Source organism: Callithrix jacchus, chromosome 3, assembly GCF_049354715.1.
Source record: "Callithrix jacchus isolate 240 chromosome 3, calJac240_pri, whole genome shotgun sequence".
Classification (NCBI taxonomy): Eukaryota; Metazoa; Chordata; class Mammalia; order Primates; family Cebidae; genus Callithrix; species Callithrix jacchus.
This window is the reverse complement of record NC_133504.1, coordinates 186,581,929-186,607,886: the sequence shown is the minus strand read 5'-3', so window position 1 is coordinate 186,607,886 and position 25,958 is coordinate 186,581,929. Positions and strand designations below refer to the sequence as shown.

The window sequence follows — 25,958 nt, the reverse complement described above, 5'->3', positions numbered from 1 at the left end:
GTAGCTCGTGGCAGCTTCAGGCCCTGCGGTGTTGGGGCAGGGACGGCCAAAAAGAGCACATCGCAAAGGCTCTGCCACTTAGGGGACTTTGGGCAAGTTTGAGCAAGTTTCCTTGTCTGTAAGTAGAGAATAATAAGCGGTTGACGGGATTTTTCAGAGATGAAAGCGCCAGCCGTTGGGAAAGCTTCAGCTGAAACAGCTTTTTTTTTTTTTTGCCCTTCATTCTTTGTTTTTCTTTGAGACAGAGTCTTGCTCTGTTGCCCAGGCTGGAGTGCAGGGGCACAATCTCAGCTCACTGCAACCTCCGCCTCCTGGGTTCAAGCAATTCTCCTGCCTCAGCTTCCCAAATAGCTGGGGATTACGGGCATGTGCCACCATGCCCGGCTAATTTTGTATTTTTAGTAGAGATGGGGTTTTACTGTGTTAGCCAGGATGGTCTTGATCTCCTGAATTCATGATCAGCCTGCCTCAGCCTCCCTAAGTGCTAGGATTACAGACGTGAGCCATTGTGCCCGTCCCTTTTTTTTTTGAGATGGAGTTTTGCTGTTGTCGCGCAGGCTGGAGTGGCGCAATGGCGCGATCTTGGCTCACTGCAACCTCCACCTCCCGGGTTCCAGCAGTTCTCCTGTGTCAGCCTCCCGAGTAGCTGGAATTACAGGAGCCCGCCACATTGCCTGGCTAATTTTCTTTGTATTTTTAGTAGTGACAGGGTTTCATCCTGTTGCCCAGGCTGGTCTCGAACTCCTGACCTCTGGTGATCCACCCACCTCGCCTCCCAAAGTGCTGGGATTACAGGTGTGAGCCGCCGTGCCTGGCCTGCCCTTCATTCTTGACAAATATTTTGACTGAATTCAGAATTCTGGGTTTCCGGGTTTTAAAATTTTCTTTAGGCATTAAAGAGTCTTCTGGCACCATTGTTTCTGCTGACAAGTCAGCAGTATCTGAGTCCTGGTGCCTCTGAACGTGATACGTTGTTTTTATTCCAGCTGCGTTAGCGTTTTCTCATTATTTACATTTCCCGTTGCAGTTTGGCCATGACGTACCTCAGTGTAGTTTTCCTTGTATTTATCCTGCTTGGAGTCAGCTAAGCTCCTTAAGTTTGTCAGTTGATGCGTTTTACCACACTGGGGAGTTTCGCGGTCATTGTTTATTCGTGTCTTCTTTTTAGCATGTTCTTTCTCTCCCTTCCCTCTACAACTCCCGTTACATGTGTGCTCAGCCTTCTGATGTCGTCCAACAGGTCTTTGAGGACCTTCTTCTTCTTATACAAGTTCCGGGGCACATGTGCAGAACATACAGATTTGTCACATAGGATCTTTTTTATTACAAAAAAGTATTTTTTTCTCTCTGCTCTTCAGATTGGGTACTTTCTATTGAAATTATCTTCAAGTGCACTAACTTCTATTTTCTCAGATTTTCTGTTAAGCAGTGATTTTTTTCTGTCTCAGACATTGAATTTTTAAGTGATAGAATTTTCATTTAGTTCTTTTAGAAATTGTTTCTATTTCTCTTCTGAGATTCATTTCCTCTTCCTTAAGCATGAGCCAGTTTTCTTTGCGTCTTGTAGCACAGTTATCGTAGCGACTTTAAAAATCTTTATTCGCTAATTGCAGTAGCCAGCACATTCCGGGGTGAGTTTCCACTGATCCTCTTTTGTATTAACATGGGTGGTTTTCCCATTTCTTTGTAGATCGTCACATAATTTTGGATCGTATTTGGGTGTTGTGAATGAAGCATGAGAGAGACTCTAGATTCTTACTGCTTTCCCCCAAGGAGCATTTTTGTTTTGCTTTGTGTTCAGAAGCAGTTAACTTGGCTGAAGGCGACTGGAAACTGTCTGTGGCGGTGAGCGGTGAGCAGTGGCAGGTGAGCGGTTAGCCCTGGCCGGGCTGCGGCTGCTGGAGCTCTGTCCTGTGTGCGCGCGGTTTGGGGTCAGCCCAAGATGAGGGCAGACTTGATTTGCCCCACTGGGGATCCATCTTGGAGGCTGTCATCATTCCAGGATTTTGACGTTTCCAGCTGCTGTGTCGAAGACTGTGTTTTCTGCTTTATGAAGCCAGTGAGACTCTGGCTTTCTGTCTGAGTTCTGGCAGCTCCATGACACAGGCTGGGACTTGTCCTCAGGCTGAAAGCCATGAAACCAGGAAAGCTGACGCCGGCTGTCCTCCCAACTGCTGACCGCCTGCAGCGTCGCTGGGCCTCACCCTCCGACGCCTTCGGAGAGGGTCGTTTTGTTGCTGTTTCGTCGAGTGTGTAGTCTGTAGTTACTTGTGAGACAGAGTTGCCACACTAGCAGCTCTGAGGCCATTATTACCAGAAGCATTTAGAGCAGTGACTGGCAGACAGTCAGCACTTAAGAAATGTGAGTTAATGTGATCAATCACAGTACAGCGCTGTTTACTCTGGTCAAGGCTAGAGACAAGGTGGACGCAGACAGCACGATGCAGGAGGTGTCAGTACCCTGCGAAGGGCACACAATGGCTTTAAGACTGCAGTTGCAGGCCATGCACAGTGGCTCACACCTGTAATCTCAGCACTTTGAGAGGCCAAGGTGGGCAGATCACTTGAGGTTAGGAGTTTGAGACCAGCCTGACCAATATGGTGAAACCCTGTCTCTACTAAAAATACAAAAATTAGCCGGGCATGGTGGCACACACCTGTAATCCCAGCTACTCGGGAGGCTGAGAATCATTTGAACCCAGGAGGCAGAGGTCACAGTGAGCCAAAATCGTGCCACTGCTCTCCAGCCTGGGTGACAGAGTGAGACTCTGTCTCAAAAATAAATAAATAAAAAAGGCTGCAGTTGTAGGAGAGACCACTGAACTGGGGGAGGGGGGAAGGGGACTATCCAGAAAGACTTCCTGGAGGAGGTGGTATTGGGGCTGGAAATGTGTCAGATAATCCGAGATGAGAGGATGGACTTTCTTCACAGAGGTGGCTGCCAAGACAACCAATTTTATGGCCTCGCTGAGAATTTCTGGCTCTCAAGGGAGGCAACTTTTCCTAAGGCAATTTACCTATAAAAATGAGTATATGTTAAACATCTTCTAGCTCCTTCACGGGCCAGAGGCAGCAGTGCCCCGGCCTGGGCAAGAGGGCATACAACTGGCGGTAGTTCTGTAGATGTTTGCAGCCGGGGACTGGTGGGACTGGCAGGCGGGACCATCCACGGTGGGGCTGGGCCCAGATCCGTCGTCACATTGCGGAGCCTGTGCTTCTGTTGTAGCCAGGAGCACAGGTGACCTGGAGCTTTAGTTTCTGTCCAGCGCATTTCGGTGATTCATCATTCCCAAGTCCTTGTCCTCTCTGCCTCTCTCCCTTGTTTCACTTGAACCTCTAATCCTGGGAAGGCTCCCCCGTCAGCACACTACAGACCACAAAAGCGAGGCCCAGAGAGCTTGTGTGGTTTACCCAGGGCCACACAGCTGAGGCACTCCAGCCAGGACTCCAGCCAGCACTTGTCTGCAAAGAGCTCACAGCATCGCCTCTCGTGGGGGGAGCCTCCGTCCCCTCTGCTGCCAAATGGAAATCACACGGTGTCTCCTTCAGGGACTGGCGTGAGGTTGGGGGAGGTGGCGGATAGGAAAACGACATGCAAATTGTAAATTGTCCACAGACATTAGTGTGCACTGCGGTGGTCGCCACCCGGCGTTTGTGTTGTGCGTTTGCTCTGGAGAGCAATAGTTATATCGGCATTTTAATTTCACAGCAGTGTTATTTCCCATCATAAACACAATATACACCACGCGTGTGCCCAGCCTCATCAAATCATATGCGTTATGTGCAGCTTTTATCTATTGATTGTACCTCAGTGCAGCTATTGAAAAATGATGTAAGTTCCATACAGAAAATCTAGAAAACATGGACAAGTCGAAAGAGGAGGCAAAATTATTTCATTCCAGCTACCCTAAAGCTACCTCTGTTTACATTTTGGAGAATTCTCTTCCAGCCTCCCCCCTCAACCCTGCCCCCCAGTTTCTTTGCTTATTTCACATGGCTATGATCACTGATGTAGATAATTACAAGCATTTTACACCCAATTTTATATCTCGCTCCCTCTCCCTCAGGGGGTTTTAATATGAAATAGCAAGAACCAGTGTCCCGTCTGGGACCCTAGCACAGCTAGGCTGTGGTTCTGGCTTCAGCCCAGAGGTGTCTGGGCATCCCTGAGCCAGGACAGGCTGCCCCACAAAGGAACAATGTCAGGACTGGGACAGCTGGGACCTGACCCTGTTCCTGACTCCATGCCTGGCGGGCGTTTCCGTGTTCCCGCGGAACTGATTTCTTGTCTTGTCTTTTTAAGGTTAATGACGTGCGTCTGACTTAATGGAGGGATGGATACGTCCAACCCATCGTACCACTTCTAACCACCCTCTCTCACTCTCTCCTGTGGCTTCAAAGCTGTCATTGACTCATGGCTCAGAAGGCCAATGTAGGGCAGGAATTGTTCTAAAAGGCCTGGACTGGAAAAAGAAAAGGCATTCCTGGCCGGACGCGGTGGCTCACGCCTGTAATCCCAGCACACTGGGAGGCCGAGGCGGGTGGATCACAAGGTCAAGAGATCAAGACCATCCTGTCCAACATGGTGAAACCTCGTCTCTACTAAAAATACAAAAATTAGCTGGGCCTGGTGGTGTGAGCCTGTAGTCCCAGCTACTCAGGAGGCTGAGGCAGGAGAATTGCTTGAACCTGGGAGGCAGAGGTTGTAGTGAACTGAGATTGTGCCACTGTACTCCAGCCTGGTACCTGGTAACAGAGTGAGACTCTGTCTCAAAAAAAAAAAGAGCATTTCTTAGATAGGTATCTCTGGCATGCTTACTGGGTATGGGCACCATTTGACGCTGTGAATTAAGCCTGAGATTCCTGCCCTCGTGGAGTTTATGTTCTGGCCAGGAAGACAGCCAAGACATGATAGAAGCCTTTACAGAAAGAAAAACATCAGATCAGGTTGGGGCAGGGATGGTCAGGGTGTCCTGGGAGAGGGTGCTGGGGTGCAGACAGCAATTTCAGCAAGGGGGTCCAAGCTGTGCTCACAGAGAAGGCAGCAGCTGAGTGGAACTGAAAGAATAGTACAGAGCTGTGTGATGTGCACGGAAGGCCACTGCAGGCCGAGAGAGCGGGTCTTGGGACAGAAGGTGGCCGGGACTTTTGGGAAAGGGCAAGGACGCTGGAGTTTGGAGGGGAATAAGCAGGTGGAGAGCAGTAGATGAGGCTGGGGAAGGGGATAAGGTACCTTTTGCTGAGTTAAAAACAAGAGATCCCGTGTATACGACAGTTAGCGTTTCCATCATCTTGCACCTTCGATTCTGTGGTCTGGGCTTGGCTGGGCTTGCCCTGCTCTGTGGGTCAGTGGGGCCCTGCTGGAGGCTGGGCTTGGCCGGGGTGTTGGGGGGTCTGCTGCACCTGCTTTTCTTCCGCCCCTCAGGGACCAGTGGGCCAGCCTGTGCAGGTCCTGCTCCTGGCCCCAGCAGAGGCATGGATGGCAACCCCCAGTGCATAAGCCCCTTTGCGTCTCTGCTTGTGGCTTGTTGCATTGCTGTTCTGCAGGCCAAAGCAGAACACAGGGACAACCCAGAATCAAGGTGGGGGACAGAGAGCAGGTTACGTGGCCCAGTATGGCAGGGGTGAAGGTTTGGATCCGGATGTGGCTCCCCTGGGCAGGGGGCGCTGCTTTTAGACCACTCTGTGCTTTCCTCCGAGTGCACAATGGGAGTCACTAGAGGTTTTTGAGCAGGGGAGTGCCAGGATCAGTCCTGGATGTTAGCAGCCTCCCTCATGACAGTCTGTTGAGGCTATGGCATAGCCAGGCCAGGGAGAAAGAGCTGTGGCAGTCGTCCAGTGAGAGGTGGGAGAGTGGCTGGCATCCTGATAGGCTGAGCAGGCAGGATTGGATGTGGTGTGTGTGTGTGTGTGTGTGTGTGTGTGTGTGTGAGAGAGAGAGAGAGAGAGAGAGAGAGAGAGAGAGAGAGAGAGAGCAAGCGCAATGCCAAGGCTTGGGCCTGAGCAAGCCAACCGTGGAGCAGCCATCACCTGAGACTGGGGAAGCCGCAGAGGACAAGGTTGAGGAGGGATGGGAATTCAGTTACGGGGACCAAGGAAGGGTTTTGAGCAGAGGGACGCAGGGACCCACTGGCTCCGGAGTTCGGCCATCATACTGGCTGCCAGAAGGAGAACAGAGGCTGGCTTAGGGAGCCCTGAGAGCATCCTCTGTAGCTGCCAGGAGCAGTGGTCAGATCTGTGGCTTGTTCGAAAGCAGATCCGTTTTTCTAAAGATGGTATCAGAGGTTTTGGAGCCTACAGAGTCCAGGCCAGGAGAGCAAAGAATGGCAGAGATCCCATCATTCGTAGTGGCGGGCCATGCCCAGTTCCCACTAGCTGTTGCTGCCTGGGCTTAGGGGGATGGTGTTCTAGAACTTTCCGTCTTCCAAGATATACTAGAAATGTGGATTTTTTTATAGGAAATTTCTGCTTTTCAACTATTAGGAATTACTTTAAATTAAAAATAAAAATTATTTTGGGGCTGCAGTAAAACTAGTTGGTGGAGCAGGCCTCAGGCTTCAGGCTGGTGAGCCGTCCCCCAGGGGGGTCCCTCTTCCAGACCAGGGCCCGTCCTCCCCTGCTCTCCCCACTGCCAGGGCTGGCCCCTAGAATGTGCAGGCCACTCATCTCTGTGATGCGTAGAACCTGAGAATGTCGGTGATGGACGGGATGTTCCCCTGGCTCCCAGATGCAGAAAGTGAGGCCTGGAGATGGGGCTGTCAGCTTTCTCTAAATGCTTGCCCATCCAGGAAGGCCAGCCCTGGGAAATGAAGACCCCAGGTATGGGGTGACTCTATAAGGAAAGGCTCCTGAGCGACCTTAAGAAACATAGCTGGGATGAAGGGCAGGGAGGATCAGATGCCAGGGTCACAGGGGCTGAGCTCCGCTTCTGCAAGCACAGATTAGAGAGCAATCCCAGAGGCCTCCCTGGAGGTGGGGCCACAGAGCAGGAGTCTGAAGGAGAGGGGGTAATTCGCCCCCATTTTATTGTGTGTGAAGCCTTGAGTGGGCCTGTAGCAGAGGGTTGTCTTGCTTATCTACAGAGATACTGGGAAGGGCTTCCCTGACCCAGGTTGCTGGAGCATGGGGGCCGGGGTGGCGGGGGTGGGGATGGGGGTTCAAGACAGGAGGGCTAGGCCATGTTCAGGTGGCTTCAGATGCTGCCATCAGTCCCATAGAGTGTCCAGTTACTATAAAGTCTGCCAGCCACTGCGGTCGCCCCAGGCCTATGCCAAGCCCCAAGAGCTCTGCCCTGCAGGCAGTACAGGGGGAAGAGGAGGGCAGGAGGGGACAGGTTGGTGGGCCCCTTGCCAATGCTCCTGCCCCTGTGGGCTCCCTGCTGCCTTCTGCCCAGGGTGTGGGACCTTGGGAGTGGGGGGCTGGCATTGCTGTGGCACTGCTGAGCGCCCAGGAGAGGCGGGTTCTGACAGCCACCCCTTCCCGTCTTGCTGTCCCCTCCCAGCTGACATCATCTCTACTGTTGAGTTCAACCACACGGGAGAGCTGCTGGCCACAGGTGACAAGGGCGGCCGGGTCGTCATCTTCCAGCGGGAACCAGAGGTGCGGAGCCCTGGGTCTGGTGGGAGGTGGGAGGTGGGAGGGGTGGGGAGCAGAGCCAGGCGGGAGGCGGGCATGGTTTGAGGGGGATAAGGGTTCACAGGGGAGTGGTGTGGTAGGAGGTGGTAGGGGGTTATACTCCAACCCACAGGAGGGCTTTTAACTGGCAGGAGGTGTGGGTGTCCTGCCTGGATCGCATCTCCCAGGGGCAGGGATCCCAGGGGTGGGAAAGGGATGCTCTGGAATGCCGAGGCGGGAGTGGCGGGTGGTGGCGGGGCTGCCAAAGCCATGTTCTGAGCTCCCTGCCCTCAGCCGATGTTTGCGGAGAGCTCCCTGCATCCCACGCCCTGTCCTAGACCCAGGATGAATGGTCAGGACGTGGTACAGCCAGCTGCTGCCCCAGCTCGTGCCTCCAGTGAAAGCTTCCTCTGCCTGGGTGACCTGCATTGTCCTGGCCAGATTGGGGAGCAGGGAGGACTCCACTCTAGCCCAGCTGTCACAGCCCTCAGGCTGGGCTAGGTGCTTTCTGCTCAGGCCTGGGCCCTCGTCTTGACCCCTGTCCTCACCCCCACCTGTGGGAGCTTGTTGTCCAGCAGAACTCTGGGTAAGACAGCAGTGGCCTGGACAGCCTGCCCAGGGCCACATTTCCAGAACACGAAAGAGCCTCAGGACAAAAGCCCGTTTACTAAGAACACTTGCTAAACATTCTGGAGATGCTTCTTGTTTCCTCTGCGCTGCTCACCTCTGAGGGTCAGATCCACACTCCTTTGACAGATGAGGAAACTCAGAGGAGTCACCCAGCTAGTGAACAGCAGACCAGGGATGGAAGCCCGGCTCCCCGACACCAGGACGGCGGTCAGCAGCTTCACACATCAGCCGGCCTCAGAGGGACATGTCCCCAGCAAACATGGACTGTGCCTGGAATTAGATGCAGAAGACACCCAGGAAACCAAGCAGGAGGGAGGAGGGGATGGAGCAGGAGAGGAAGGGGAGGGGAGGAGGAGAAGAAAAGGTGGAGAAGGGGAGGCAGGAGGGAGGGGAGGAAGCAGGGGCAAGAGGAACTGCGGAATCGTCTTTTCCCCCATTCACTCCTGAGCATGGCCCCGGAGCCGAGGCTCCTTGAGTCTGACCTTACCTTGGTGGCTCACATAACCCGCCTCACAGTGACCGAATGGGTGCAATGCGGTGTGGCTGTTCCCCTCATTTTAAGATGATGAGCCTGGAATGCAGAGGGTTAAAATATTTTACAAGGAGCTCGTCCTAGCTGCATATCAGTTCCCAACATCACACTCGGCTGGCACCTGTGTGCTTCACCGGATGCACCAGGTGTCCCACCAGGGGCCGCGAAGCCCAGCCTGCTTTTTGCCAAACTGCAGAAAGAAACTAGCTTGGTCCATGCAATTTTCTCCCTTTTGAATTTTTCTACTTTAATTTTTTTCTTTATTCTGGTCACACTGACCTTTGTCACAGCGAGTGCTCATGGGAAGTGAAGTGAATTCGAAGCAGAAATACTGGAGAACTTTGAAGCTTTTCAAAAGCAAGACAGGGATAGAAATATAAAAATAGATACTTAAAAAATGACCAGGAAATCTTGAGATTGTGCTGGGCTGAATGTCTCCATTTGTTCCTGGCTGGGGGCTCATGCTGTCCTATGAACTTGCACTGTCTCCTGGGAGCGTGGGCCCTGGCACAGACAGTGGACTCACCGCCTGACTATTTCGGGAGCTCTGGGGTGAAGGGGTCTTTATTAGAAGGAGCTCTGCTGCCTAAACCAGGCGGAGCACTGCTGAGGAAAGCCGGGGACAGATTCTAATTCAGGCCTGACATTGCAAGACGTTCTGTCCCAACGTTAAAGTCAGCACCAAAATTCATTTATTCCCTAAGTCAGGCCTGAGTTGCACACATGGAATCCAGGAGCAGGTCAGGGCCCGAGACATGAGGGTGACCCGTGGGGTGCTGGCTGGTGAGTGGACTCTTGGCTCTGGGAAGTCACTCCCCCTCCGAGTCTCTGTGGGTCTGTAAGATGGGGAGAGTCATGGTGCTCAGACCAGAGGAGGCCTGGAGGGTAGAATGCGATGGGGTGTGGAGCACTAAGCGGGGTGTCCAGCACATAGCAGGTGCCCGGGGGACATTCGCATTAGGAAGGGAGCTGGCTCGGGTGTGCCTGCCTGTGGGACTGAACAGGCGTGGGGCTTTTCCCTGGCACACCGCGAGCCACGAGCTGGTTAAACTGCAGAGAGTTTCCTTTGACCCTGGAACTGGATCCCGGGCACGGCTTGGCGCCTGGTCCCTTGGCTGGCCTTGCTGGGCCCCCGGAAGTCCTAGCCGTCGCCCTGCGGGTAACGGTGCTCAGGCCCCTTCTCCGGGTTTCCCTGCAGAGTAAAAATGCGCCCCACAGCCAGGGCGAGTACGACGTGTACAGCACTTTCCAGAGCCACGAACCGGAGTTTGACTATCTCAAGAGCCTGGAGATAGAGGAGAAGATCAACAAGATCAAGTGGCTCCCTCAGCAGAACGCCGCCCACTCGCTGCTGTCCACGAACGGTGAGGCACCGCCGGCCTCTGGGGCGCGTGGGCTCTAGATGTTCCTACCAAATGCCGGTTTGTATTTCACTTACATTGTGAGCATTTTCCTATGTCTTCAGAGCGCCTAGAAAGTCATATTTTGAGCAGGAGGTAGATTCCATGAGTGAGTATGCCAGACCCCTCAGCCGCTCCCCGTGGCTGGACACAGGACGGCCCCTGCTGTGAATAGCATGGTCTGCCTCCATCCAGGACACTTTTTTTTTTTTTTTTTTGAGACAGAGTTTCACTCTTCTTGCCCAGGCTGGAGTGCAATGGTGTGATCTCTGCTCACCACGATCTCCGTCTCCTGGATTGAAGCGATTCTCCTGCCTCAGCCTCCCAAATAGCTGGGGTTACAGGCATGCACCACCAGGCCTGGCTAATTTTGTACTTTTAGTAGAGATGGGGTTTCTCCATGTTGGCCAGGCTGGTCTTGAACTCCCGACCTCAGGTGATCCACCCGTCTTGGCCTCCCAAAGTGCTGGGATCACAGGCATGAGCCACTTCACCTGGCCCTTCTGGGCCATCTTTGTAGGCCTTTGCTTCCAGGTGAGGGAGGGTGATGGACAAGGATGCATGTCGCAGACACAGTGGCCACTCAACACAAAGTTAACCCCTCCTCCCACCGCAGAATCCCAGGCCCCCAGACTGGAGCTGTCACCCGCGACCTTGGGGAGCAGTGGGAGCAGTCTTGGTTTAGGAGCCTGGCTGGCCTTTCAATCCTCCTGCCTCAGGGAGGAGCATGTGCCCTCAGGCCCCAGGGTCTCTTGGCCCGACATCTGCTTCTCAGGGTCCACTCTGAGGGGATGGCTGTGGCTGTCCTCCTTGGCTCACTGTGGGCCTGGGTCCCCTACTCGCACCCCCACTCATCCTCCTTCACTGGGGCCCTGCTGACCCAGGCAGCCTGGAGTTGGGCAGTACACACCCGGATTCTGTTTTTTTTTTTTTTTTTTTTTGAGAGATGATGTCTCACTCTGTCACTCAGGCTGGCGTAGAGTGGCGTGATCTCATCTCACTGCAACCTCCACCTCCTGGGTTCAAGCAATTCTTCTGCCTCACCCTCCTCAGTAGCTGGGATTACAGGAATCCACCACCATGCCCAGCTAATTTTTGTATTTTTCAGTAGAGATGGGGTTTCAATATACTTTGGCTAGACTGGACTTGAACTCCTGACCTCAGGTGATCCACCTGCCTCAGTCTCTCAAAGTGCAGGCATGAGCCACTATACCCAGGCAGGACACCAGGACACACCTGCATTCTGTTCCTGTGCTGCCTCCCTTGGGCAGCAGCCTTGCTTTCCTGTGCCTTGGCAGGGTGGACGCAGCCCCTTTCTGGTTGGTGCCCACTCAACCCCCTGAGAACAAGAGCACCAACCAGGCTTCGAAGCGCTGTCCCCACGCCCGCCCCGAGGATGTCCACGTTCCTCAGTGGGGCCTCTGTTGCTTTCCTGAACTTGGCCAGGCTCAGCTCCTGCTGGCCTGCCTGTGCCTGAAGGCTACCCTCGCCCTGCACCTGGCCAGCTCCCTCCTCACCCCATAAGCCTCCCTGGGTGCCAGCCTTTCTGACCTCTCTGCTGAACCAGGCATCCCTCCTGTGACACTTTGGCTCCTCTTAACTCAAGCTCACCTGACTCCAGGCACCTGTCATTCTGATGGTGTTTTCCCTCCAGGCTCCTCAAAGGCAGGGTCTGTGTCCCCTAAGCGTCTCTGCCCGGCAAACTTCTCACCGGAGCCAGCATGAGAGGTTCTCCCAAGGGCAGGCCCTGGGGGCCAGGAGCCTCGGGTGCATGCTAAACCCCATGCATCTGCTCCTTTTAAAATAAATATTTTAAAAGAGGGACATGTCAGCCATGTGCGGTGGTTCATGCCTGTAATCACAGCACTTTGGGAGGCTGAGGTGGGCAGATCACTTGAACCCAGGAGTTTGAGACCAGCCTGGGCAACATGGTGAGACTCTGTCTCTACAAAAAATATAAAAAATTAGCCAGGCGTGGTGGTGAGCGCCTGTAGTCCCAGGTACTCAGGAGGCTGAGATGGAAGGATCATCTGAGCCCAGGGAAGTCGAGGCTGCAGTGAGCTGAGATGGTGCCACTGCACTCCAGCCTGGATGACGTGAGTGATACCCTATCTCAAAAGAAAAGAAAGAAAAAGACATTTCACTTTCTTCCTGCGTCTCTAGAGAAAAGGTCATCTTTCAGCACTCCCTATAGTCCCCTCCCCTCCAAGCTTCCCACCCTGGTTTTGAATCCCAGCTTCTCTCTTTCCTAACGGTGGGGCCTCGGGCACCTTTCAAATGCTCCACTGACACACCAGTGCCCCAGTGCCTGCTCATCAACATGGTGGTATTTGTTTTGGCTCTTATAGTAGTCAGGGTTCTCCAGAGAAAAAGAATGAGTAGGGCATGAGAGTGAGAAAGAGAGAGGGGGATTTATTTTAAGGAACTGGCTCATGTGACCGTGGAGGCTGGCTGGTCCAAAATCTGCAGGGAGGCCGCAGGCTGGAGGCCCCGAGGCCAGCTGCAGTTCCGTCCGAAGCCGCCTGTTGGCAGAACCCCTCCGCCCCCGGGAGGGCCTCTTGATCTCACCTTCTAAAGCAGATCTTCTCTTCCGTCCAGCTGCTTAATTACGTGACTTGCTTTATTTTGTTCTGTTTTTAAAGATAAAACTATCAAATTATGGAAGATTACCGAACGAGATAAAAGGCCTGAAGGGTACAACCTGAAGGATGAAGAAGGGAAGCTTAAGGACCTGTCCACGGTGACATCACTGCAGGTGAGCCTGGCTGGGGGAGGCAGGCACACGCCTCTTTATTACACCCTGAGGATTTTAGGGCTTGAAAAGCAGACCCTGGCTGGGCTGCTGGCTGCTGGGAGGCCACGGGCATCTCCCTGCCCCTTGCCTCAGTTTTCTCACCAGCAGCATAGAGATAGCCACATTTCCTCTAGGCATCTTGCGAGCATGCAGGATGGTGGTGCATGGCTGTAAAGTGCTTTTCACCTGCAGCTGAGGGTGGAGAGCAAGGCAGATAATCCCTTGTTATAGGAAGGGAGAAACTGAGGCCGATAGAGGCAGCAACTCACCTAAAACTGCTCAGCTGAGTGAGTATGCAGAGGCAGAAAGAGAATGGGTCAGCAGAGCTTCGTGGCTCCTAAGTCCTTTACTGAGGGCAGAGGGAAGCCTGGACCGTGTGAGGCCTACAGCGTCTACAAAGACCTGAAACAGACACATGCGCCCAGAGTCCAGGGAGCTGCCGGAAATACAAAGCGGCAGTCAGTGCTCTTCTTGAGAAGGAGAAATACACGATTAAATACATTGGCCTAAATGACTGGCAAATTGCACAAATGAATTCTCAGGAAGCAGGCAGCTGATTAGCTTCAATGTTGACTAATGAGGGTGATGGTGCTCCCTGTCCCCTCTGCCTGGCCCAGGGAAGTTTATGAGGGTTTCCTGTAGAGGGAGGTGTTTGATCACCCTGGTGTTTGGGGGAGAGCCCACTGGCCTTCGGGAATCCTGTTTATGACCCTCCCAGCATTGGAGCTTTTTTTCTGCAAGTCACATACTTCCCAAGACACTTAACCGTCACTGAGAACATGGGTCCCCTGGTCTGACCTCATCCTGCCTCTCACATTGTGTGCTTGCGATTTCACCCACGCCATGCCAACCCTGCAGTGTTCTACCCACCCTGCGCAGTTCAGGCTGGAAGCAGCTGTTGTTCACTGAGGAGCTGCTCCCCGCTAGGCCCTGGGCTAGTCCTTGGGGTCCTAGAGGTGAGTGAGATTTAACTCAGTGCCTGTCCCCAAAGTGTCCCCAGCCCTCAAGGAAATAGACATGGAATCACCATCACACTGGTGGTCAGTGCTGTGACAGAGGAACACAGAGGGGCTGTGGGCACCCCAGGAGGCCTTTCTCTACTTTGTCAATTCGGGGAATTCTCATCCATCCTAAAAAACCCTACTGGCCTTCACCTCTATAAAGGCTTTCTGCGCAGGCCAGATGAAAATCGTGACCTTTCCTCTGCCCACTCTTGTCTTTTGGATCCAACACTCTTCTGTCCTTAGTGTTTGTATCTTCCTTTCCCCTCACTTTGACTAGACTGTGACTTTACGGAGGCAGCCTATTTTGTTCATGAAACCCCTAAACCTTCAGGGAAGGTTTCTTTTCTCTCTTCCTCTTTTTCCTAAAAAACTGGCTTTGCACTCTGGTTTTTGGTGGATGGCAGGGAATGGCTGGAGCCTTGGGTGAATTGGGTCCCAAGGCTGCTGGGAGAAAACAGAAAGCAATGTTGCTGGAAGGGGGGGAGAGGTGGATCGAGATGCCAAGACTTTGCTAGGCCAGTGATGCTCTGCCCTCCTCCATAGCAGCTGAACCCCCTCTGTCTCCTGGGAGTCCGGGGATCCCTGGAGTGGGCAGTGGCTGCATCTCCAAGAAGGGAAGGTTAGCAGCTTACCTAGAATATCTGACACAGGAATACATGCAGGGATGACGCCTTGGAGGAGTCTAGACACACTAACATCGACTCCCAGGCACACAACCTAGAAGCACAGACACAGCGGTAGTGACACAAGAACCACCCAGAGCCAGGCCGGCCCTCACACTGGTGCTGCACGCGCACAGTCACACACATGCATGTACACTCATGCACACTCATATGAACACACTCATACATGTACTCTCGCTGTGCACACTCCCACACACACACTGGGTGCCCTGGTGCATGGGAAAATCTAACGTGGGCTACAGAGCTGCGTCTGCTCCAAAGGAGCTCAGTGCTTGTCACTCCAGCTGCAGCACCAAGACTGTCACCTCCCATCTCAGCTTTTCCCTGGGAGCTTAGGGACAGAGCCCATTCATTCATTCATTCATTCACTGGAGAGCCTCTCCGCTAGGCCTTGAACTGAGCACCAGAGAGATGGAGAGAGAAACAAGAGATGAGGCCTTGCACCCCTATCTGATCCCTAGTCTGTTGGGAAAACTGATAGGACCAGATGGTAGCCTCAGGGTTGGTCAAGGCTGTGACAAGGGACCTTCAGGCTTGCGAAAGCTCAATATCTGATGCCATGGCAAGGACCCCTCACTCCAACCCTCTGAGATGAAAATTCGTATGAGTTGGGGTAACTCCACTGTTGTAACAAAACAACCCTGGCAGTCCAGGGCCGAACACAGAAATGCATTTTTCACTATGGGAAGGTCTAGTATGGGTGTGCTGGTTGGGACACAGCTCTCCTGCAGGTTCCTTCCATCTGCATCCCCTGAGCTCCATCCCTAAGGCTTGGGTCCTCACCTTACAGGCAGGGAAGGAGCTCCTGTTGCTTAGCTGGATCGGGGCCAGGCATCACTTTGCTCACATCCCATTGGTCAGAACTAGTCATGTGGCTATGCCTGGGTGCAAAGGCTGCTGGGAAATGCAGTTCACATGTGGACAGCCGTTTCCCGGTGACAACATTGCATTGTAGGAGGGAAACAGGGAGGCTTGGTAGACAATTGGCTAGCTCTACCATTGTATCTTTTCATTTCATTTTAGAGTTGAGGAAATTGGGGTGCAGGAGGGTTCCTCACTTATTCACAGACCCCCAGCGGGTAAGCGTCCATTTTGCAGGGCTGGTGGGTGGTGGGCATTCGCCATCTGTCACTGCCTGTTTTAGACCGTGGAAGATCAGGATGGATGCCCACCCCTGTGTTCTGGCCTCCAGTTTGGATCACGCACCCATGGCATGCGATATCCAGATGCCACCGCCTGGCCCTCACCTCCCCCCTGCCTCTCCCTCCTCTGCAGGTGCCGGTGCTAAAGCCCATGGACCTGATGGTGGAGGTGAGCCCTCGGAGGATCTTTGCCAACGGCCACACCTACCACATCAACTCCATCTCTGTCAACAGTGACTGCGAGACCTACATGTCGGCGGACGACCTGCGCATCAACCTCTGGCACCTGGCCATCACCGACAGGAGCTTCAGTATCCTTCACTGCGGCCCGGCGGTACCTCCCACGGGCAGGGTGGCTTCCGGTGGGTGGCGGGCTTGGTTTGGTTGTCAGCCAGCTGGTTTGGGGGTGTCTGCATTGTTTGACTTCTTCAGTGAGGCATCTCTGGCTCCTAGTATGCCTGTGAGGCCCAGATACAGAATCACATGTCGCATCTGTTTCTGAAAACCACAAAGTCAACATTGCTGAGCATTCATGTAACCCATCGCCTCCTCCAGGGTGGCCATGATCCCCCTCATCCTGGGGCCTCACCAGGGCCCAGGAAGGAGACAGATATCAGGGCTCAGCTGCTTTGAAGGGACTGCTGACCTGGCTCAGCATCCACTGAAGGTGCCTCAGGGCCCACCTCTCCCCTACCACCCGCCCCCACTGGGGCCCAAGGCAGGCTGTGTTAGTAACCAGGATGTCAGAAACCCAGCTGGGTTGGGGTCCTGGGGGCCCAAGGCAGGCTCTGTTAGCAACCAGGATGTCAGAAACCCAGATGGGGTGGGGTCCTGGGGGCCCAAGGCAGGCTCTGTTAGCAACCAGGATGTCAGAAACCCAGCTGGGTTGGGGTCCTGGGGGCCCAAGGCAGGCTCTGTTAGCAACCAGGATGTCAGAAACCCAGATGGGGTGGGGTCCTGGGGGCCCCCTGCTCAGTGTTCCCCTGTGTCAGGGCAAGGTAGGGGCAACAGCATTGACAATTCCCACCCACTGCTTGGGAGAGAGCGGGTGATGCCGTGAACACTGGCCTGCAGGCAGGGAGAGGCTTGGCCTGCCCTTGGCTGGTAGGTGGGCAGGCAGGTTGCTGAGATGTCGCTATTCTGCATACAAACAATGATAATTAGAGTAACATAGGGTGAGGCTCTGTGACTAACATCACACATTCATTTGAACTCATTTCATCTTCACAACAACTCTGTGAGGTAGGTAATATTATAAATCCCCTTTACAGATGAGGAAACTGAGTCACAGAGCACCCAAGTTAACTTGCTCAAAGCTCATGGCCAGCAAGTATCAAAGCTGGTCTTCAAACCCAGGCCCTCGGGCCCCAGAGTCCCCGCTTCTAACCTCCACCCCACATTGCCCTTTGCAGAGGACGCTGCCCGGGTGTGTCTCGGAAGGGGTGGGAAGACCCACCTGAGCACCTCCGTGCAACCTGGGCACCCAGTGCTGGTCAGGAGTGGGCTGTGTCCCTGGGAGCAGCAGAAGCCGGGGCAGCTGTGGGGTAGAGGGGAGGCCTGGAACAGTCCAGGAAAGGTGAAAGAGTAACAACTGGCTTTTGTGGGCTGAGAGCCAGGCATGGCCAGAGAGCCTTGGGCAGGGACACCCTCAGCAAACAGGAGGAAGGGAACAGAGCAAAGCATCAGATGTCCCCTGAGTCAGCTGGAGGGCTCGGGGCACATGCGTGGACATCAGGGGCAGAAAGTCTGTGTGTGTCTCACTGCCACCTTCAAGCTCTGTGAGTCTGGGTGAGTGACTCCCTCTCTGAGCCTCTGTATTTTCAGTCATACCTCGCATAGAGCTGCCGGGTGCCATCGGTGAGCCCCTCTGTGTGATGCCCCCAGCACTCAGTCAGCACTTGGGGGTGTCAGGAAGCATCAGCATCTCTCTCCCTTCTCCTGTCCCAAAGTCACGGAGGGCCCAGAGCTGGGAGGCTGGACTGGGATGGCAGGAAAGGTTGCAGGAAGGATTAGGGCCTGAGCTGCTATGAAGGGTTGAAGCTCAGATTTCTCTGGACATAGAGGGCTGGGCTGGGCTGGGCATCTGTCTGACCCTCTGTGGAGGCCATCGGACCCCACCTGTCCACAGTGCTCAGAGCATCAGTTGGTTAGACTCTTCCTGCTGTATGAGCATGTTTGATGTACACAGCTGTAAGAGAGCATCGGGCCAGGTGGCGTCAGGGGCTGGAGCAGCGTGGGTGGTGGCTCTCTGGGCTTCCTGCCTCTGCTCTCTTCTGTGGCTTCAATCTCAGGCTCTGCATCATGGCCAGTTGGTGCCAGTAGTTTGGGCCCCACTCTCCTAGAATAAAGTCCAGGAGAAATGAGACCAGTTCTCTCTGAACTGTCCCACCAGGACCCTAGATGGCACCCCGTGGGCTCTAACTGGGGGTGAATGCCTTGCTGTGATCTGCCAGACTGGACTCCTGTACCTCTCCCTGGTGCTGAAGGGAGTCAGCTCCACCCCCAGCCCCTGTATGTGGGGGAGGGGCGGTCTCCTAGCAGGAGCTCCAGGTCTGCAAATGAGGAGGGTGCAGGGCTCACTGAGCTGCCTGGGCAGGGCTGTACCATTTACAAATCAGCCTGCTGTTCATTGTCTCCCTGATGTTCAGAGAGTGGTAATATGATGATCATCCCATTTCATAGATGAGGAAATGGAGGCTGGGGAGATGAGGGACTGGCCCAGAGCTCCCAGTTGGCAGGGGCAGAGCTGGAGCTCATGCACGGGCCTCCACGCCTGGTCCAGGGCTGTTGCCCTGCCCTTGGCCTGCCTCCTGCAGCCCTGGGACAGTGGCAGCCACCCTCCTCCAGTCCCCGCCTCCTTCCTGCTGGGCTTGGGTGGGACAGCAATCCCTGCTTACTTTTCCTGTCCGGGCTGCTGTGAGGATTCTGAGACACCATGGATGCCGAAGCCTTTTATAAAGAACCATAGCGCCCTGGGGTATGCACGGATTGATGCTCCATTTCATTCATCCAGCCTTTAGTCCCAGGCCTGGACATGGAATGAATGGCAGAAACTCACCCCTTCCCTGGAGGGCTCAGGAGCTGTTGGGGACACAGCCCCAATATGGCAGTGTAAGGGAGGGCGCCATCCCTGCTGTAGCCCAGGGTCTGGATGTGCTGCTGTGAGCAGCCAAGGTGGTGAGAGAAGGAATTTGGGTGGGAAGCTCCCTGGGCTGGAGGAGGCTGCCTGAGAGCATAGGTGTGCAGGAGGCGGACACAGGAGGTGAACGCATGAGGAGGCAGAAGGTGCCAGAGCTGTGGCGCTGTGGTGGTGCAGGCAGGGGCGTTTCTCCTGGGGCGGGGGCCCCGAACCCCAGTCATTCACAAAGCCCCACAGCTGTGACTGCCTCTGTATGCCACACATGCTTCCCTTTATTTTTCCCATTTTTTTTTTTTTTTTTTGAGACGGAGTTTCGCTCTTGTTACCCAGGCTGGATGCAATGGCGCGATCTTGGCTCACCACAACCTCCGCCTCCTGGGTTCAGGCAATTCTCCTGCCTCAGCCTCCTGAGTAGCTGGGATTACAGGCACATGCCACCATGTCCAGCTAATTTTTTGTATTTTTAGTAGAGATGGGGTCTCACCATGTTGACCAAGATGGTCTCGATCTCTTGACCTCGTGATCCACCTGCCTTGGCCTCCCAAAGTGCTGGGATTACAGGCTTGAGCCACGGCACCTGGCCCTACTTTTCCCATTTTTAAAAACTCATTTTCTTTCAATCAAGTTGCTTTATTTTTGCCTAAGTAACTTTCTTTGGAAAGGGAATTGAATTTCACCAGTGTGAGTTAAAATAAAACATATCACGTAGGATAAAGAGGAGGTAGCCGTAACCATAAAGGCTATCCACACAAAATGCTGGGAATAGGATCCAGCCTCAGCCCTGTCCCCTGGAACGTTCTGTGATAACAGACCGCTCTGTCTGCACTCACAGGGCGGCAGACACCAGGACTTGTGCCTGCTGAGTGCCTGAAACGTGGCTCGGTGACTGACGAACGTCATCGTTAATTTGATTTAGTTCTAGTGGATTCAGACTTCAAACGAAATAGCCACGTGTGGGCAGCGGCTACTCAACAGGATGCTGCAGCCTCTCTCCAGGCTGCCCTTAGACCCGGAACTGGTTCTGTCTGAGAAGATGGAGGTAAACATGTGCTTCAGGTTAAGGTAGGAGAGCGCGAGACGGAGGCGCCCACCACGTTGAACCCCGTCTCGGTGTCTGCATCTTTATTACATTACTAGAGGCTGTGCTGGCTTCCTACCTGCCTGCTTCCCGGGACGGGAAGCTGTTGAGCTATTGACTTACCGTAAGCAGGGGCACGTCACTAGCCAGCTTTGGAGGTGCTGTGGGTGTGTGTTGTGGGTGGATTGGATTGCAGCAGACAAGGCTGGCGGCCTGGGGACCAGCAAGGAGACCCAGGGAAAGAGAATGAGAGGCAGGGCCAGCGCGTGGCCATGGGCAGGAGGCAGCGGAGGAGTGAGATTGTGGGGCTGGTGATGTCATAGATTTACATTGTATCATAACTATTTTTGGATTGGGGTGACCACAAAGACATTTGAACAAGTTAGTTGTGAATAAGAAAAGGGGGTTGGTTCATCCCAGGACTGCAGAGCCCTCTCTGGTCAGTACTGTCAGCCTTGCCTCCTGCCCTGTCCCCAACACACAAATTGTGCCCTGTCCACATGTTGCAGAGCATACCATTTACCAGCAGGTATTTATTAAGTACCTACTGTGTGCCAGACCTCACTGATGATGCTGAAACTAGATAAAGATTCTACCCCCAGGAGTGGACATGTGGTAAACCACTAGCAAAATGCCTGGCATTGGAGCCAGTGGTCCGTGGGTGCTACGGGCGGTTGGTGGTCCAGCCAGCACAGCTGTGTACGTTTCTCTCCAGCCACGCCTGCTGCTGGCTGCAGGCCTCAGGTCAGTAGAGGGTGACCCAGGGTGCGGTTTTGCCAAGTGTAGACATGGAGCCGATGGTGTGTGCAAGGGAGTGAAAATAATGATTATTTACCAAAGAATCTGAGTCAGGTGAGGGACAGTGACAAGGGTGGTGTATCAGCAGATCGAGGGTCCCTGTGGATCCTGAGAACTCCCCTGGATGCCATGTAACTCAGTGTCAGATCTCTGTGTAGCTTCCCATTCTGTGAAAACAATTATTAATTGAAAATACAGCACCCTGGTCTTAGCAATGGAGGAGTGTGTGTGTGTGTAGCATGCTGAAAATTCCAAGCTGGGCTTGAGGCAGCCCCGACTGGGGAACTGAGGCTTTTGGCAGGAGTTGAGTGGAGTCTCCAGGGGCATGCAGTGACCGTGGAAATCTCCCCTGATTAGATCGATTCACTTGGGAACCTCAGTGCACCTGGCTCTTTCCATGGCCTGCTGCTGCTTGGCCAGAGCAGTGACAAGACACAGACCCAGGGCTCACACCATGGAGATGAGCCTCACTTGGCAGGGAAGGTGTCAGGACTATGGACTGCAGGTGCTGTGATGGGGCTGATCGCAGCTGAGTAATGAGAAGAGGCGTTTCATTTCTGACGTGGGAGGAGGCCAGAAAGGCAGCTGAGACTCCATGCGGAGCTGGGAATTGCTCTGAATTTTTGAGACACCTTTTGAGCAAGTCTCAGTGGGGCGGATTCTGGCTGTCAGAGGGTGACAGTTCTGATTAGCCCTGACAAGGAAAACCCAGGATTGGGAGGCCAGTGCCTGCCCAGAGCCAGGGGAAGGCGTGGTCTGGACTTGTGTGGGTCGCATCCTTTTGACCCTTACTCTCTGGGGGTCCCCGCTTGGCTTAATGACGCTGTTCAGTTCTCTGTGTCCACTGGAGGTTTTCCACTGCATTGCGTCTCCTAAGTCCAATCGCTAACTTATCTGTCTCGGCAAAATTGATTTTTAGTAACCATATCAAGAGAAAGGAAAACTTTTTCTTAGTAAAGGAGGAAAAGAGGGCATTGCTTTAACCTTTCAACAATGAGAAGGGTGACTCAGAGGACATCTCTGCTAATTCTGTCATTGACTCTCAGATGGAGGAAGGGAGCCTAGTGATACTGAGGCTCTGTGACATGTCTCAGTGCAGTCACCAAGGCTCAAGCAGGAGGAGCCCTCCCAGCCTCCTCCCTCTCCCTCACCCTCAGAATGAAAGAGCTGCCCAGCCCTCTCTACTCTCCCCCAGACACTTGCCGGAATCCTGCCCTGCCCTGCCCTGCCCTGCCCTGCCCTGCCCTGCCCTGCCCTGCCCGGCAGCCTGCTGTACAGTTGTGAGATCGGCTCATCGGAACCTCTGGTCTGACCATTTCAGCCCCCCTTAAAGCTCTCAGGGATCCCCCTCTGGCTTCTGGAGAAAGCCCGGACCCCTCCACAGTGCCCTGTGCCCTTGGCGACAGCCCCTGCCACCTCTCCAGTCACACTTGCCGACTCCTTCAGCCGCTGGGTCCCTGGCATGGGGCAGGGTGGGGCAGAGCACTGCCATCCTAACCCATTGCCCGGGAGCCTCTGACCTGTCCTTGTCACACCCCTCCCAGGCTGGTCAGAGCCCCTCTAAGCCTGCAGCTCCTCGGCTGCCCCTGGTACTGTGACAGCCTCCCCCATTTTGTGGTGGAAGCCCTGAGATTGGGAGTCCAGGGTGAGGCCTTCCTGCACCATACAGGACCTGGTGATAGGAGGTACTTATGAATGGTTGTAGGTGGAGTGGTCCTGAAGTTCATCATTTCCATGTGGTCTTAGGATGCAGACAGCTCCTTTTTGATCTGGGATCCTGGGGAATCAGAGACCCCAGACTCTAAAGTGCAGGAGAAGGAGCCCGGGCTCTGGGCTCTGGTGGGCCTGGGCTCACACCCATTGCTCAGCCTCCTGGCCATCAGCTTCCCTGAATGTAAAATGGGAAAATTCCCTTTTATAAGGATATTTGCAAGGAATAAAGAAATCTTTCACATAAAGAGCCTGGTGCCTAATGGGAGCCCAGCAAGAGGGTGGTTTATTTTGTCTCTTAAACAATAGCCCTTCAAATATCTAAGGTCGGTTCTCATGAAATCCCTGCGTCTCTGATGGTTAAAACTCCTTTCTCCACAGTCCAGTTTCAACACCTGTTTGATCAACCTCTCACGTCCTTTAATACCAATATTTTGAGACTGTAAATGCAGCACTGGGTGATTTTTCTTGAGTTTGATGTATCTTCAAGGTAACAAATTGCACAGGAGGTCTCAGCGGATGGACCTCTGCTTTATTTTTAGCACCCAGAGAATTTTAAAGATGGTTCAATTGATTTTTCTCTCCCTTAGTGATTTCTCATGGTGGAAGCTGGCATCACACCAAGCCTCAATCTGGACCACATTTCTAATTCCCATTTACAGAGCAAGTCCTCTCAGCCAGGTGGGCTGGGGGTTGGAGGGACAGCGATTCTCTGCAAGAGGCTCAGAACGTTCATCAGCCCATGCCTGCCTGAGGACTCACTCACCTTGTCCTCTGTGCAGGGAACAAAGGAGGAAGCAGACATGGCCCCTCTGCATGCAGGCTCCGTGCTGGGCTAATGGACCCTGAGCCTGGGCTCCACCCCTGCCCTCGCCATTGACCCTGATCAGTCACTCAGTCTTTCTGCTCTTCTTTTTCTCATCCATCCCATGGGAGCGTGTAAAGGCGGAATGGCCAATGAGTATAGGGCCTGATGTGGTGTAGACACACAACTCTCACCAGCCCGTGACCCACTGTCGGGCACCTTATAGGCTGCCTCTTCATCATGCCCATTGATGCTAATTATAGAAAAGGAAATGGGCTGCCCTGCTCAGAGATGCTCTGTTCACAGCGTATCTGATAAGCAGAGCTGATGGCTGGAAGCAGCGCCGGGAGTCTGGAGCCCTGGGTTCTGACTCCAGCTCTGCCGCTACCTGCCTGCGGTTCCGTGCATTCACTGGTTCATTTGGCAGCATTGGCCAAGAGTCTACTCTGTGTTGGGCATCGTACTCGGAGCTAGGGAAGCAGACAGGGTCTCTGCCAGGGCCTGCAGGTACAGTTGTATGGGTTGTCTGCTGCCTAAAGGAAGTGGGTGAGTGGAGGCAGAAATCCAAGCCAAGCACTTGGGAAGAAGGGACTTGTTTTTCAGTTCTGCACGGAAGAGCTTTCTTTTCATAATTGGCACAAAGGCACCTTTTTTTTTTTTGAGACGGAGTCTTGCTCTGTCTCCCAGGCTGCAGTGGTGCAATCTTGGCTCACTGCGACCTCTACCTCCTAGGGTCAAGCAATTCTCCTGTCTTAGCCTCCTGAGCAGCTGGGACTCCAGGCACCTGCCACCACGCTCGCTAATTTTTGTATTTTTAGTAGAGAAAGGGTTTCACCTTGTTGGTCAGGCTGGTCTCAAACTTCTGACCTCAGACTATCCACTTGCCTCAGCCTCCCAAAATGCTGTGGTTACAGGTATGAGCCACCACGCCAGGCCCAAAGGCACCTTTTGAGTGAATGTGGATCCTGATGCTGCCCGGGTGAGCTTTGTAGGTGAGCAAGAAGATGGCCTTCTTCTTGTTCAAGCCTCAGTGAGTCCTGTGATCCCATGGTCCGAATGTACCCAGAGCCCACCTGCCTCTTCCTCCCAGGCCACTGTCATGTCTCACCCTGATCATTATGGTGACCTGACTGGCCTCCCTTCTTAGGTCTAGGAGCCAGACTGCCAGGGCTTAGACCTTGGCCCCAAGACCTAGTGACTCTGTGGCCTCAGTCAGCTCACGTGGACCCCCTGTGCCTCAGCTCCTCACCTGTAAAGTGAGGAGAAGCCCCTGCTTGACACCATGGGGCTGCTTGAGGACTGGGTGCTATGATGACATCTAGGAAGCCTTTAGGGCAGTGCCTGGCAAATCACTCAACTGCAGCATCATCACTTCATCAGCTGTGTTTCCCCACAGGTCTCCTCAGTCTGTTCTCCTACAACATGAGTTTTTTTGTTTTTTTTTTAAAAAATACCAGATCATGTCACTCCCTGCTCAGAGCCCTTCAGCAACTTCTCTCAACTTGGAGTAACTCCACTCCTTTCTCTGGCTTCCAAGGCCCTGCAGGAGCTGGCCCTGGCTTTTCCCTGGCTCACTTCCTCCTCTCTCCCCTTCCTCCCCAGCTCAGCCGTCCTGGCCCCCCACTCTTCACCATATTTCCAGCCATCTCCTGTAGCACAGCCATTTTACACTGGCGGTTCCCTACACCTGTGAAGTTTCTCCACCCTCATCCACTCAGTGGACACCTTCTCAGAGAGGCCCTCCTTGACCATCTGTCTCAAATAGTCCCTCCCCTCCCTGACTCCCTCAAGCCCCTTCCCTTGAGCCTTGGCCCCTACCTCATCCCCTGTTCATTTCCCACCTCTCCCTCCTAGACTGGCAGCTTCATGAGAGCAGTAACCTTGTTTGATTTACCTGGAATAATGCCTGGTCCAGAGTAGATGCTCCAAGAATGGAGCCAGCACAATAAAGTGAGATGGGTGTTAGGAAAAGGTGGGGAGGACCACAGCCCCCTTGGAAGGTCCTTGATTAAAAGGCATTGGCACTGAGGCGTCTGTCATGGGCCTGCCACATGGCTCCCTGGCAGCTTGCTTGATTCTTCTTCCTGGACACCCATTTCCCCTTCTCTTGGCTGGACTGGTATCCTGAAGCTGGCTTTCATTCAGACCTGATTATCCTTGCCAGGTCTCCCTTCGTATGGCTATGTGTGACCTTGTGTCTTGCCTGCTTGCTGGCATGATACAAGGTCACACACAACTTGTCACAGCCAGGTGTGCATGTCTCTTCCCAAAACCATGTTCACGGACATTGCTTTGGGAGCTTGAATTTGACCATGGGTGGTAGTATTTCTACAGATATCTCCAAACACCACAAAATCAATGTCTCCCCTCCCCAGAAGAGACGATATTGTTCAAGTTACCGGCACACCACCGCTGTGGGGCCTTCATAAGACCAGGCAGTTGGTCAGTCACCCTCCACCATGGCTGAGGGCTTCCTGCGTGCGACGGCGCTGTCCATGGTGCTGACCCCGTTGTGCGCCGTGGCTGCGTCGATTTCAGCATCTCTACCTCCCACCCCACTGTCACTACTTGCTGTGTTACACTGTGTTCTGAGCGTGCTACCCATGTTAACTGATTGAATCCTCCAAAT

The 25,958-nt window shown here is 53.7% G+C and overlaps 1 protein-coding gene across 19 annotated transcripts in view; it reads left to right on the top strand.

The window, feature by feature from the left end:
- PPP2R2C (protein phosphatase 2 regulatory subunit Bgamma) overlaps positions 1–25,958 on the top strand; it is a 249,909-nt gene that overhangs the window by 186,279 nt on the left and 37,672 nt on the right. For 9 of the 19 annotated variants that reach the window (XM_078367554.1, XM_078367558.1, XM_017970687.4 and 6 more), the window contains 4 exons: positions 7,502–7,599; positions 9,975–10,140; positions 12,819–12,931; positions 15,933–16,110. In XM_078367554.1, coding sequence (XP_078223680.1) covers positions 7,502–7,599; positions 9,975–10,140; positions 12,819–12,931; positions 15,933–16,110 — 555 coding nt within the window. Of the gene's footprint in view, positions 1–6,725; positions 6,820–7,501; positions 7,600–8,370; positions 8,452–9,974; positions 10,141–12,818; positions 12,932–15,932; positions 16,111–25,958 lie in introns of those variants that run through there. The other 10 variants (XM_078367549.1, XM_078367550.1, XM_078367555.1 and 7 more) reach the window with 3 other exon arrangements.